Raw genomic sequence first — 12,984 nt, 5'->3', positions numbered from 1 at the left:
AACCTGAAAGGAAGGGTAAGAGCCTGAGCTGAGAGAAAGGGAAAGGGAGTAATAGAGAGAATCAGAGACAACAGAGATTAAGAGACAGAGAGGGTTTATAAAAATTGATAATCTTAGAGTGTGGATATGCACACACTCTCTTCTCTCTCTTTCACACACACACACACACACAACTTTGTACCTTTTTCTTTGGAACCCAGTACTAGAAAAGTTTAGGGCAGCTAGGAGGCCGGGTGGATTGAACACTAGACTTGGAATCAGGAAGACTCATCTTCATGAGTTCAAATCTGTCTTCAGACACTTACAGTTATCCCTTCCACATTGTGGGGATTAGGGGCACAGTGCTCCCATGATCTAAAAAAATCCCCGTAAAAATGTTTGACCCTCCCTTCTGAATTATTATGGTATTAAAAGATAAAATATGTAAATATACAATACTATATTTATGCATTTCTTCATTTCTAAACTTTTTCTGTGTCATCTGCTGACTTTCGCTTGTTGTCTGTGGTTTCCACAAAACTCCCCCAAAATTCCCATTTAATTTCTTATGCTGACCCGCAATATATCAAAACCATGATGTGGAAGGGCTAGCTGTGTGACCCTGGGCAAATTACTTAATCCTATTTGCCTCAGTTCCTCATCTGTAAAATGAGCTGCAGAAGGAAATGGCAAACCACTATAGTATCTTTGCCAAGAAAACCCCAAATGGGGTCATGAAGAGTTGGGCTGAAACTGAAACGACCAAACAACAACATAAGAAAAGTTGGTAACAGCAGGGTGAATGGGAAGAAGGTTGGTGCCATTTACCTGAGCCTGCCTGTTGGTGCTGTAGGCTGAGGTGCCCAGCCCCTACCACTGAACATCTCGTACCTCTAAGTTCAAGCTTCCTTAACCTAGTTGAAGCCCTATTGGAGATATCCCCTCTCTTATAGTGATAGCCTGATATTATGGATTTATAGGATGAGAGATACAGACCTGAGAGCAACTTTAGAGGTAGCCTCGGTCAATCCCCTCATTTTATAAGTAAAGACACTGGGGCCCAGTAACTTGCCCAAGGTCTCATAAGCAGGAAGTGTTGGAGATAGAATTGGAACCCAGGTCCTCAGACTCAAGGGCCAATGCTCTTTCCGCTACCAACCTCACTCTGACCCTGTCCTTGAAAGCTACACAAAGAACAGAACACAAAATTACATATGAAACTATGAACTTCTGTTAAAGTATTTATTAAATTGAACACACTAGTAACAAAATTGCCCAGCTTGCCTATGTCCCCCTTCTGAACTTCCTTCTGCTCTCTTCTGTGTATTTTTAAAACTGTTTCATTGACATTCTTTTTTTTTTCCTCTTTAAAGGGAACCCAAATTATCATTCTTTTTAGTTTGTTGTTGTCATTCGGTTGTTTCAATCGTATCTGACTCTTCGTGATCCCTTTTAGGGTTTTCTTGGCAAAGATACTGTAGTGATTTGCCATTTCCTCCTCCAGCTCATTTTACAGATGAGGAAACTGAGGAAAACAAGGTAAAGTGACTTACCCAGAGTCACACAGCTAGTGTCTGATACTAGATTTGAACTCAGGAAGATGAGTCTTCCTGACTCTATCCATTGTGCCACCTACCTTCCCTCTATTTAGTTGAAACCTCTTTAACTCTTTTGGGCAGTATTTATACCCCCTGATTTTTTTTTTGTTTGTTTAAAGTATGCTTAATGGTACTCTAATGGGAGAAAAAAAACCCAACAGTTCTGAAAATCTTGAATGGTTTATTTTTGATTACCTTAGAAACTGGGGGTGGGGGAGATGTTTTATGTCAATTCATGGTTAACTACATGATCCTGAGTATGTGAGCTTTTATCTAGACGTTAAAGTATAGTCACAGTGATCCCCAGCCACCCTATGTTACTGAGACTGATTACAGATGAATTGTCCCCCTGTGGTTCATCCAGCTGAGGGGAAAGAAGACTTCGTGGCTGGTGCCGTATTCAGGAGTTCAGAGGAGTATCTCCTGCAGAGGAAAGGAGCATGTCCTCAGCAGCTGAGCCCAGCAAACTCTATTACTGAATCTTGCTTTGTTTGTTTGCTGCTGAGTGATCTGACTGCGTGCTGGCCTAATCAAAAAGCCTCTCTTTAAGCTCCTTAACACACGGTTGGTTTCTGATTATCTGGTCCTGGGTATCCACAAATCTTTAGGCTCTGTTCTAGTACTGTTGAAAAACGTTCACTCCTCCCTTTATACTTGTGAGACTTGACCCCACCCTGAAAGTTCCCCATCTGCCCAATCTAACCACCTCCAGCGAACCCCATCTCTGGGCAGGGCCAGACACTGGTTTGCTCCCACTCAGGAGTGAAAGTACTTGGTGTTTTTTCCCTTTCAGGAAAACCTGGAAGGACTTATAGGAACTGATGCTGACTGAAGTGAGCAGAACCAGGAGAACATTGTACACAGTAACAGGATCATTGTGCTATGACCAACTTTGCTAATAGCTCTTCTCGGTAATGCAATGATCCAAAAGACTTATGATGAAAAATGCTATCCACATCCAGAGAGAAGAACTATGGAATCTGAATGCAGATCAAAGCATAGTATTTTCTCTCTTTTTTTTTTCTTTCTTGCAGTTTTTCCCTTTGGTTCTGATTCTTCTTTACAACATGACTAATGTGGAAACATGTTTAATATGATTGTACATGTATAGCCTATATCAGATTGTATGCTGTCTTGGGGAGGGGAGTGGAAATTTAGAACTCAAAATCTTATAAAAGTAAATGTTAAAAACTAAAAATAAACTAATTAAAGCAAAGAGATTTAAAAAAAGAAAGTAATTGGTGGTGAGGTAGAGCATGGAAGAGACATTTTGTAACAAGGTCAAGGGAACGTAAATACTGCCTGATCCCCTGACTGACAGGCTCTTTAAGGATTGCAATATCAGTTGTCTCAGTTAAGGGCCCAGTGCCATTCAGACACCATTGTTGTCATGAATAATAACATGGTCAGTGGGCAGCTAGGTGATGTAGTGGGTAGTGTGCCAGGTCTCAGACTCCTCTTCCTAAGTTCAAATCTGGTCTCAGACACTTACTAGCTGTGTGACTCTGGGCAAGTCACTTAACCCTGTTTGCCTCAGTTTGCTCATCTGTAAAATAAACCGAAGAAATAAATGGCAAACCACTCCAGTACCTCTGCCAAGAAAACTCAGAAAGGGGCCACAAAGAGTCAAATATAACTGAAAAATAACTGAACAAAAACAAAGTAAGAGCAACCCAGAAGAGTCAAATTCAGAAGAAACTGGAGAGCAGGGCCAACCAGGCACATCAGGAGACTAACAGCAACTTGCAGGATGTTGAGTACAGCAAATTGACAGAAGCCTTTGCCAAACCCAAGGTTCATTATTTATTTTTTTATTAAAATGCTTTGACCTGACTAGACCTAACATCTTGGGGTCCCCTTGGACTATGTCCATCCTGCTTCCCATCTGTACATCATTTTCCATATCCCATTTTCCAACCTTGGCTTCTTTGCAGGCCATTGCTACCCCTCCCTGTACAGAGACTTCCTGGCTGTGCCTGTCTTCTGTTCTCCTAAATCAAGAAGTCTTCACCCAGTGCTGTAGAACTCACCCATCAGAAGTCTTAACCCTGGTCCTTTTCAAACTGGCCTGGGAGGAACAGCATCCAAAAATGTACATGGAGCCTTTTTAGTAAAATGGATAGATACTTTTATAATGGATATATTTATTTGTAGTGAAAATTAGGTTAAATATTACATCATATAATCTTAGAAGCAATACTCAAAAATCCACCATCCATTGCTATGCAATTTTGAGAATGCCATATAAAAGACACACACACACACTTATGTTTGTTTCCATATTACTTCTTTACCTCTTTCAGGTAAATGAGTATCCAGTTGACCTCTGGCTCAGATGTGTCACATAATCAGCTTTATCATGAGATATATTTGCAAGTATCATATATGTGTTTACAGAATGTCAAAGGTGGCTCAATTTAGAATTCATGCCTCTAGTATTCCTATACTGCTAATATTTTCTTAGAATATGCTTATGTTCTTGGAACACTGGTTCCAATTCTTCAATTCTGAACTTTTCTTTTAAAAAAATCTATATTACAGTGAATGCAAACATGTCAGTGCTCGTCTGAGACTTGCTGGCAGATGACTGTTGTCTAAGTAGAGCAAATTGAAAAGTTGACTATTTATAGTACACTGTAGGCATTGAAGGTATCCTTCTGGTTGCAACTCCAAGACCTACCAAGCTTCTATGTTCCTAAACTCATTGCTTAATTGGTATAGCCCTGGATTCTCTTTCTCTGGGAATTGTTACCTGTGCTCCCTCCCCTGAATCACTATAGATAGAAATCGTAATGAATGGCTAATGTTTAGGCATTGTGACAATTCTGCTTCCCCCTTCCTTTGTACATTTATACTGAGTCTTGGAATCAGGAAGACTTGGGTTCAAATATCATTTGTCACTTAGTAGCCGGGTGACCATGGACAAGTCACTTAACTTCTCTGAGATTCAGTTACATCATCTAAAAAATAGAATTAATAATATCTGCAGTATTTACCTCATGGGGTTGTGGTGAAGTTCAAATGAGATGTATGTAAAGCATGCTGCAGATTTTTAAAAAGCATGCTATAAATGTCCATTATTATCTTTTCTCATAATTGTAGCACAAATCCCTGGCAAAACTGTGCTGAGGCATCAACCTATTTTACTTAATCTGACTATGACTGTTTATAAACTTAATTAGTTGTCTCAATGCACAAAGTATGAACGATCACGTTTCTCTCAATGTTTGTAAATGTCTCGTAAACATATAAATTGCATATACCACATAGAATCATAGCTTCAGAGATGAAAGGGACCATGGAAATCATATTATCCAACCCCCTTATTTAACAGATGAGAAAAAAAATGAAGACTAGAGACAAGTGACTTGCTCAAGGTCACACAGCTAATAAATGGCAAAGCCAGTGAACTGGACCTGGGTTTTCTGTTTCCAAATCAGAGCTCAAAACACTCCGTAGGATTATTTTGGGGAAATATGACACTTCAGTGGCATAGGACTCCATCACAGAAGGTGGGGAAAAGCCAGGTGTTCATTAAATGTAGTCAGATTTTCTTGTGCTACCAGTAAAAGCACTTTGATGCTTTAATTCAGTTTCAGCGCTGAAACTTGAATGGGTGAATATAGAATTCTATGATGCTCCTGAAAGTGATGTGTGACCATCTGAGTGCTGGCTTTTGAACATCTTAGTGATTCATGAGAAGCCCAGTTGAGGTGAGTTGGTACTTTCAGAGGAGAGCTGCAGTCTGCTTCTAATGATACCTGCTAGGGGGAAGGAGAGGGAAATCAGAAATGAAGTTCATATTTTAATTTCTGAAAGAATGAAAATGTCCAAAGATGTGTTTGTTTTGATGATCTGAAAGGGTAAAAAAAAATATGGAGCTGGAGAAACTCTTCAGTGTCTTTTCCTCCCTACATTTATTTCTCTTTTATCTTGAGACAATAATGAGACTGGTATAGCAGTTTACAATTCATAGAGTGTTTCCACCTCCATTTGCTTTTAATCTTCCCAGTAGCTCTAGGAGGTCCCGGATGGCCTCAAGATCATACCATACAAGGATCAGTTCCCTCTCTCCCTGCTCCCTCCCTAGACCCAGGCCACTCAGTCCCCATCCAGCCACTGAGCTGACAATAGCTGCCCTTGTAAACAGTTACCAATGAGTCCCCTTCTCCCCAATTTTCCTGCCAATGTCCCCCTTCCCTTCCTCTTATGATAGGATACTTACCTTTTTTATTCCATCTATAGTCATTTGAGAGGGAGCCTAGAATCCCCTTTCCACTCATACTCTTAGGCCCCCTCCCTGTTTCCCAGTGGTGGAGGATGGCCGGCCACTCAAAGCCTCCTTACCCTACAGAATTGATATGGTTACTTACACCCCTCAGGTGAACAAAGAGTCACTAACTACAATCCTTGCACTAAGATGGAAGACCATCAGGCTTTAACCTCTGCCCTTCCACTATATCCCTCAGATGAGACCATCTATCCCAGGGGTGGGGAACCTATGGCCTCAAGGCCACATGTGGCCCTCTAGGGCCCCTTGGCCCTTTGACTGAATCCAAACTTCACAGAACAAATCTCCTTAGTAAAAGGATTTGTTCTGTAAAACTTGGAGTCAGTCAAAAGGCAGCACCCAAGGACCTAGAAGGTCACATGTGGCCTCCGGGTCACAGGTTCCCTCCTCCTGATTTACCCTATTGCTATGCCCTTCAGACCCCTGGGCACTGCCACCTGACCTGCTAACACTATAAACACCCCTTGTCCTTGCTATCTACTCCATCCTTAGGATTTCTGGGCCTTTCCATTTGGCCTGCAGCTGAACTCTCACGTATGAATTCTCTCCCCCAATTAGAGCATGAGCTCCTTAAGAGAAAGAAATGGCAAACCACCCCAGTATCTTTGCCAAGAAAACCCCAAATAGGGTCATGAAGAGTTGGACAGGACTGAACAATGACTGAACAACCCTTGAGAGCAGGAATCGCCTTGCCTTTTCTATTTGTATCCCCAGTGCTTAGCACACAGTAAGCATGCAGTAAGTACTTTTTCATTCATGTATTGATTCATGTTTAGACAGAACATGATAGCTATCTTTAAGTATTTGAAGGGCTGTCTTGTGGAAGAGGGATCAGATTTATTGGGCGTGGCCCTTAAGATGGAACCAGGGCAATGATTAGAAGTTGCAGAGAGGCTGATTTCTGCTTGAGGTAAGGAAAAACTACCTAACAATTAGAGTTGTAGAATTCACTAGAGTGGGGCAACCAGAGCTTTGCCGTAGGTTACCAAAATTTACAGGGCCTTCTGAGTGTTCCTCACATGGTACATCTTCTGTTTCTGTCTTTTTATCGGCTGCCCTTGATGGCTGGAATGCGCTCCCCTTCTCCCCTTTGCTTCACAAAATTTCTTACTTCCTTCAAGACTCAGTTCATATTCTACTTCCATATGAAGCCCTTCCTAAACCCCCTCCCTCCCTAGACTTTGTATTTATTGTATTGTATTTACATTTATTCTGAATGTATATATGTATATATACATATTGTATCCCACAAAAGAAGGTAAGAAAGGTTTTATTTTTGTATTTATATTTATTCTGAATATATATAATATACATATATATACATACATACACACACATATATATATACATACATACATATTGTATCCCACAACAGAAGGTAAGAAAGGTTTAATTTTTGTATTATATTTATTCTGAATATATATACATATATATATACATATGTACACACACACACACACACACATATATATATATATATTTATATATACATACATACATATTGTATCCCACAACAGAAGGTAAGAAAGGTTTAATTTTTGTCTTTGTAGCTCCTGAGCCTACTGCAAGTGCTTGGCACATAGGAGAGCTTAATTAATAAATGCTTGTTTGTTTGACCTGACAGTGCTCATACCTCTTTAGCAGAGGAGAAACACCTGGATTTAGTGTCTACTCGGCAGGAATAGTTAAAATGGAAACGACTAGGCACATGCTCCTTCTCCTTCCAGGTCTGCCCTTGTCCTATCACCCTCAACCAGGGAAAATCTTCCCCAGCAGCAGTTTGTATCCATAGGCTCTGATGTCCTCATGTCTCTTCTAACCTTCCACAGAATTTGTCTTAAAAGGTTGATTGGAGGCCATGTTTCCTGCTGCCTTCCTCGGGCATGTTTTGTGAAGCTAGTCAAGGGTACCACAATTGCTAGTTGTTGCTCTGATTGAGTCCATCCAAAAAGTAGGATGGTCTGCCCCAGGAGGGAGTGCACAATACTTCATCAAGGATGTCATAGGATTTTTTTTTCCAGATATGGGTTTATAGGATCATAGATTTCAGAGCTGAAAGGAACCTCAAAGATCATGTAGTATAGCCCCTTCATTTTACAGAGAAGCAAACTGCCCCTGAGAATTTAAGTGAATTGTCCAAGGTCACATAGGTATTACAGAAGGATTTGAATCCATGTCCTCTGAGTTCAAAGCTGGTGCCCTGTCCATTGTACCACACTAATTCTGCAGCTCTGATGGCCCCTGAATTCTCATCTTACTGTTACATTCTTTGAGGTAAATGGGGAGTTAATAATACCAGCCCTATTTTCTAGATATGGAAACTCAAGTTAAAACAAGTTAAATGACTTGACCAAGGTCACACAGCTAGTAAGTAATGAAACAGGGTAAGAACTCACATCTTCTGACCCTTCTTCCAGTACACTTTCTAATGGACTGTACTTTACACTAAAATGACAACTTATTTTATTCTTACAGATCTATAGGGAAGGAGAATATACCAACTTCATTAATCTACACATATGTTTTCCCTATAATATCAAGAAGTCAAGTATCATAGTCGATATTTGATTTAAAACTCGTAACGAAGGATCTCTCCTTCATATAGGCATCCCATATATAACATGGTCTTGACCAAAGTGATTCTGTAATACCCTTGTTAAAATATTATAACCATATTCCATTGTAAAGTCACAAGTTCCTGCTATAATGGTTCAGTTAACCATTCACCAAAACAACTGTTCCTAAGGAACTAACTAATTGCCACCATCACCTCATCTCACCCAACATCGCCTTCTTTGCCAATTAGTGGCGTTAGATGGGCTATGCCAATATTTGGCCATAAAAATGAAGAAGAGAAAGGAATGGAAAGAGGAAAAAAGACACAGCAGAGCAGGAGCCAGGAGAGATGCTACGTACATTTAAAAGTTTATCCCTGATGTGGCTCCTGTCTTAGAATGACTGATCTAAGGAGAAACCCCCGACACAAACCCTCCCCAGAGATGTAAGCACGTTCACGAGGATCCATGCAACACTAACAAGTCACGCCAGTTCACTGTAGTTTATTTCTTGATATATCCACAGATACAAGATCTCACTTATATGAGTAACTCCTCCCACTGATGCAGATAGCAACCCATTCATGGCATCTCATCTTGTGCAATTCTTGTCTATGTCCTTACAAAAATTCTCCATGGAAGATTTATTCAACGTACCAGAGGCCTTCCTCTGGTACAGGTGCAATAATGCTTGGGCTATCCATCTGTTATTCTTTATTCTTGATACACAACAACAACAATTATAGTCACAGAAGTTTATGTAGCACTTAAGGTTTGCAAAGTGTTTGCAAAGTATACATTATTTCATTTTATATTCATAGGCACCTCGTGAAATAGGTACCTCAGGTTTTATCATTCCCATTTTACAGATGAGGCTTAATGAGTTTTGGATTGTCCGTGGTCACATAGTTATATGTGTTAGAGGTGGGATTCACTTCCTTTTCTGGTCATCCAAGTCTCACTGTTGTCTTTTATGTCACTTCTTGAATCCTTCCACACCTCTTTGGGTCGCCGGAAATACTGGCTCTTTTTAGATCATTGTGCCTTGGGGTTTGCAGCTATAGAGAATCACCAGGAGAGTATGTTAAAGATGGGCTTTGGTGGCAGAGAGCATCTTGGGATTGCAGAGAGCATTGCACAGTTTCCCAAATGTGCTCCAGCCTCTTCTCCTTTGAGTTCCTTCCAGACTCAGCTCACCTTCTGTCTGTAATGCCTGTCCACGATATGAACATGTCATCTGGACCAGATGCAATCTTGATCCATGTGATTTTTTCCATGCAGATTACGAGGCCAACCTTTATGGCAGATCTCACTGAAAGGTCCAGAGATGACTGTGGGTTCTTTAAAACTCTCAAGGGAATGTAAGCTCTGGCAGGTTTTTCTAAGTTGGAGAGGAGCAGGACTTAATGGATGTTTGTTGATGTTAATGAGGAGGAGGAGGAGGAGGGTATTGCTATCTGAATGCTAGCAAACCTGGGTTTGTTCTGAGAAAGCGAGAGTCCCCAAGTAGAGCCAGAGCCAGAGCCAGTGAGAGCAATCGGGCTGGGAAAAAAAATATGACTAAACACACTCCCCACATTTTAAGTGTTTTGTTTTTCACATCAGACTGAGGCAAAAGGGACAGATGGAAAGATTCCTCTGTGTTCCTGGTGGTTCTTGGAAGAAATTCATTTTTTCTCTTTTCTGTAAGAATGAAGATAAAATAATACTTGTTGAATGAATAAAAAATCTAGCTGAGTCTAATACAAGAATGGGCTAGTGACTACCTAAACACCTCAGTCATAGCAGCACCTTCTCTCATAGTTGAGTGGCTATCACTCTTTTAATTTTATGAGCATCATAGGTTGACAGCCATGCAGCCAACCATGGGGAAAATGGTATTCTTAATCCAGTGGGTACAAGGGTTCATGATGTGAAAGTAGTATTACCTACTTCTCATGAATGGACTCTTCCTAAAAAAAATTATAGAAAGTTCTAGCAATTAATGCTCAAAGATAGGTTGTAGTAGGGTTTATAACCTCTAATTATTCATAATAATATATGCCTGTCCCACACTAAAGTCATATTCTGGTGCCTCATTATGGCCCCAAACTGATCTCTATTAGCAAAGGCTAGTCCAGCAAGTTACAATCCCTGACAGATCCTGCCTACCAAGCTAAAGAAACTTTAAATATGGGCTCACTGGGAAGCTGTGTGTCTGTTACCCAAGGACTGTCTTGCAGATGCTCATCACCAGAAGGTAGGTCATCAGGTGATGAATTTTGGGAGGATGCCACTGCAACTCATGATGACTGTCTACTGAGAGGTGGAGATGTTGCTAGCTGCTCTGGTGGAGGGAGAGCCCTTGCCAATAAAACCATCAATCTTTTAAAACAATATGCTATTTATCCTTTTAAGGATAGAGGGTATGGAACTGTGATTTCATTGGTATAGTGAACTCCCAGGTGAGACAACTCCCTTTAGCAATGCAACTCAGCATCCTCTACATGATTCACGGTCTTAGAAAGTTGCTTAGAGCATTTAGACATTAACTAACTTGCCCAGAGCCACATAACCAATATGTCAGAGGGGAAAATGGAATCCAGGTCATTCAGACAAGTTCTTTAATCAATATACCATGTTGCATCTCCATCTTTTTAAGAAAAACTTTATAGGTCACTATGGACTATCTAGGGGTGGAGAACTGCAGCCTCAAGCCACATGTGGCCTTCCAGGTCCTTGGGTATGGCCTTTTGACTGAGTCCAAGTTTACAGACAAATCCTTTTTTTCAGGGGATTTGTTCTATGAAGTTTGGTTTCAGTCAAAGGGCTGTACTTGAGGACCTAGATGGCCACATGTGGCCTTGAGGCCACAGGTCCCCCACCCTTGGACTAACTCTGGGTCATTTTCTTACTCATATTCTCAACATTTAATTTCAAAGACAATCCTCAATTACTAAAGAAATGTTCACTGTGATGTAGGTATTCAGGAGTCACTCTTCGATAATATGGAACTCAGTGCAATCTATATTAAGTGCTAAGGGAGAAATTTGTTTGTAGCTAGGGTTTCAATGAAGGATAAGGGACCTGTCTTTTACAGGCCAGATCTGGCTGTCAGCTGATGCAGAGACATGAGCTGAAGCTCTCTCCTATTCCTGCAATCTCACTAAACCTACTCTTTGCCCTAACTCTAATCTCTGGTTCTTTGACCCATACTGTTTTCCCAGTCCTTCTCCCCTACTCGGGCCTCACTTGCTTCTATATCCAGCCATGACCCCACAGTTGACTGTTTGATTAACTACTACTTTAGAATCCCTTCCCAACCCCACCCCAAACACACACTCGTTTCCAGTTGCCAAAATCAATGATCATCCCTAGTTAAGACCCACTGCCCTCTTTGAGCCTATTCCAGGTCAGCTATGTGTTTCTAGAAAAAAAGTCACGAAATCAAGTTGATTTTTCCCACTATCAATTTATGTTATCAATTTATGTAACCTTAACTTGGTCTTAACGGCTGCTCAATAAACCTCCTCTACCATTATTATTGACTCCCTAATCTCATTCTCCACAGCAACTGTTCCTTTCCTTCCTCCTTTCACCTCAAACTATATCCCTACCATTTACACTTAGAACATATGACATACTTCATTTGACACACTTCACTGAGATAACAGAGGTCACTAGTGCCCTACTGATTACAAAATCCAACGGTCTTTCCTCAGCCTTCATCTTCCTTGTAAACGTTCTATGCTAACTACCCTCTCCTACTGGATTCTCTTTTCTGGGTATTCTCCTACCTGACTTTACCTTCTTTCTCTCCTTTGTTGGTTGGTTCTTTGTCTTCTTTGAGCTCCTTATTGTATGTCCCCCAGGGATCTGTCCTTAGTTCTTATCTCTTTTGTCTCTACTCACTCTTTCTTGGCAACCCTAGTCTCTAATCCTGGCTTCTCTTCCAAAGTCTGTATCTCTATCTCCCTTTACCTACAGGACACTGCCACCTGACTGTCCCAGCATCAGTGATCCTCAAATTCAAAGTGTCCCAAACTGAGTTTATAATCTTTCTCCATAAACCTGGTCCTCCTGAATGGACTACTTCTACCTGTGGTAGCCCTATTCACCTTGCCTCCTATATTCAAAATCTTACAGTTACCTTTCACTCTTTTGTCTCTATTGACTTTCATATCCAATCAGTTAACAAGGTCTTTTTAATTCCAACTCTGTAGCATTCTTCTCCTTTCCTCCATCTTTCTATGCCCACTTTTCTACCCTAGGCCCTTATTCAACTGCTTGGGCTTTTGGAATAGCTTCCTAAAAGATCCTTCTCCCTCATCTCTCTCTGCATGCCCTCCCCTGAGCCAACCCCACTTCCAATCCATGCTTTATACCACTGCTGGAATAATTTTTATTTTGCATGGGTTTAGTCAAGTTCTTCTTAGTGCAACGATCAAGTGCAAACTCCTTTCATGGAATTTTAGGCCCTCCTCAATCTGGTAACATCGCCTAATGACATAACATAACATAACATAACATAACATAACATAACATAACATAACATAACATAACATAACATAACATAACATAA

General features: G+C 40.7%; 1 protein-coding gene across 2 annotated transcripts in view; it reads right to left on the bottom strand.

Annotated features, from left to right (window-relative positions):
- Positions 1-4,971: 4,971 nt before the first annotated feature.
- The window catches only part of FBXO16 (F-box protein 16), a 79,289-nt gene continuing 71,276 nt past the window's right edge, over positions 4,972-12,984 (bottom strand). The window contains exon 7 of one of the 2 annotated variants that reach the window (XM_027853939.1): positions 4,972-5,338. In XM_027853939.1, coding sequence (XP_027709740.1) covers positions 5,162-5,338 — 177 coding nt within the window. In that variant the 3' untranslated portion in view covers positions 4,972-5,161. Of the gene's footprint in view, positions 5,339-8,071; positions 10,107-12,984 lie in introns of those variants that run through there. The other variant, XM_027853938.1, reaches the window with a different exon arrangement.

This window comes from Vombatus ursinus, unplaced genomic scaffold (assembly GCF_900497805.2).
Source record: "Vombatus ursinus unplaced genomic scaffold, bare-nosed wombat genome assembly UNPS02010219.1, whole genome shotgun sequence".
NCBI classification, from domain to species: domain Eukaryota; kingdom Metazoa; phylum Chordata; class Mammalia; order Diprotodontia; family Vombatidae; genus Vombatus; species Vombatus ursinus.
Note: the sequence above shows the minus strand (reverse complement) of the source record. Positions and strands in the feature narration are given on the sequence as shown.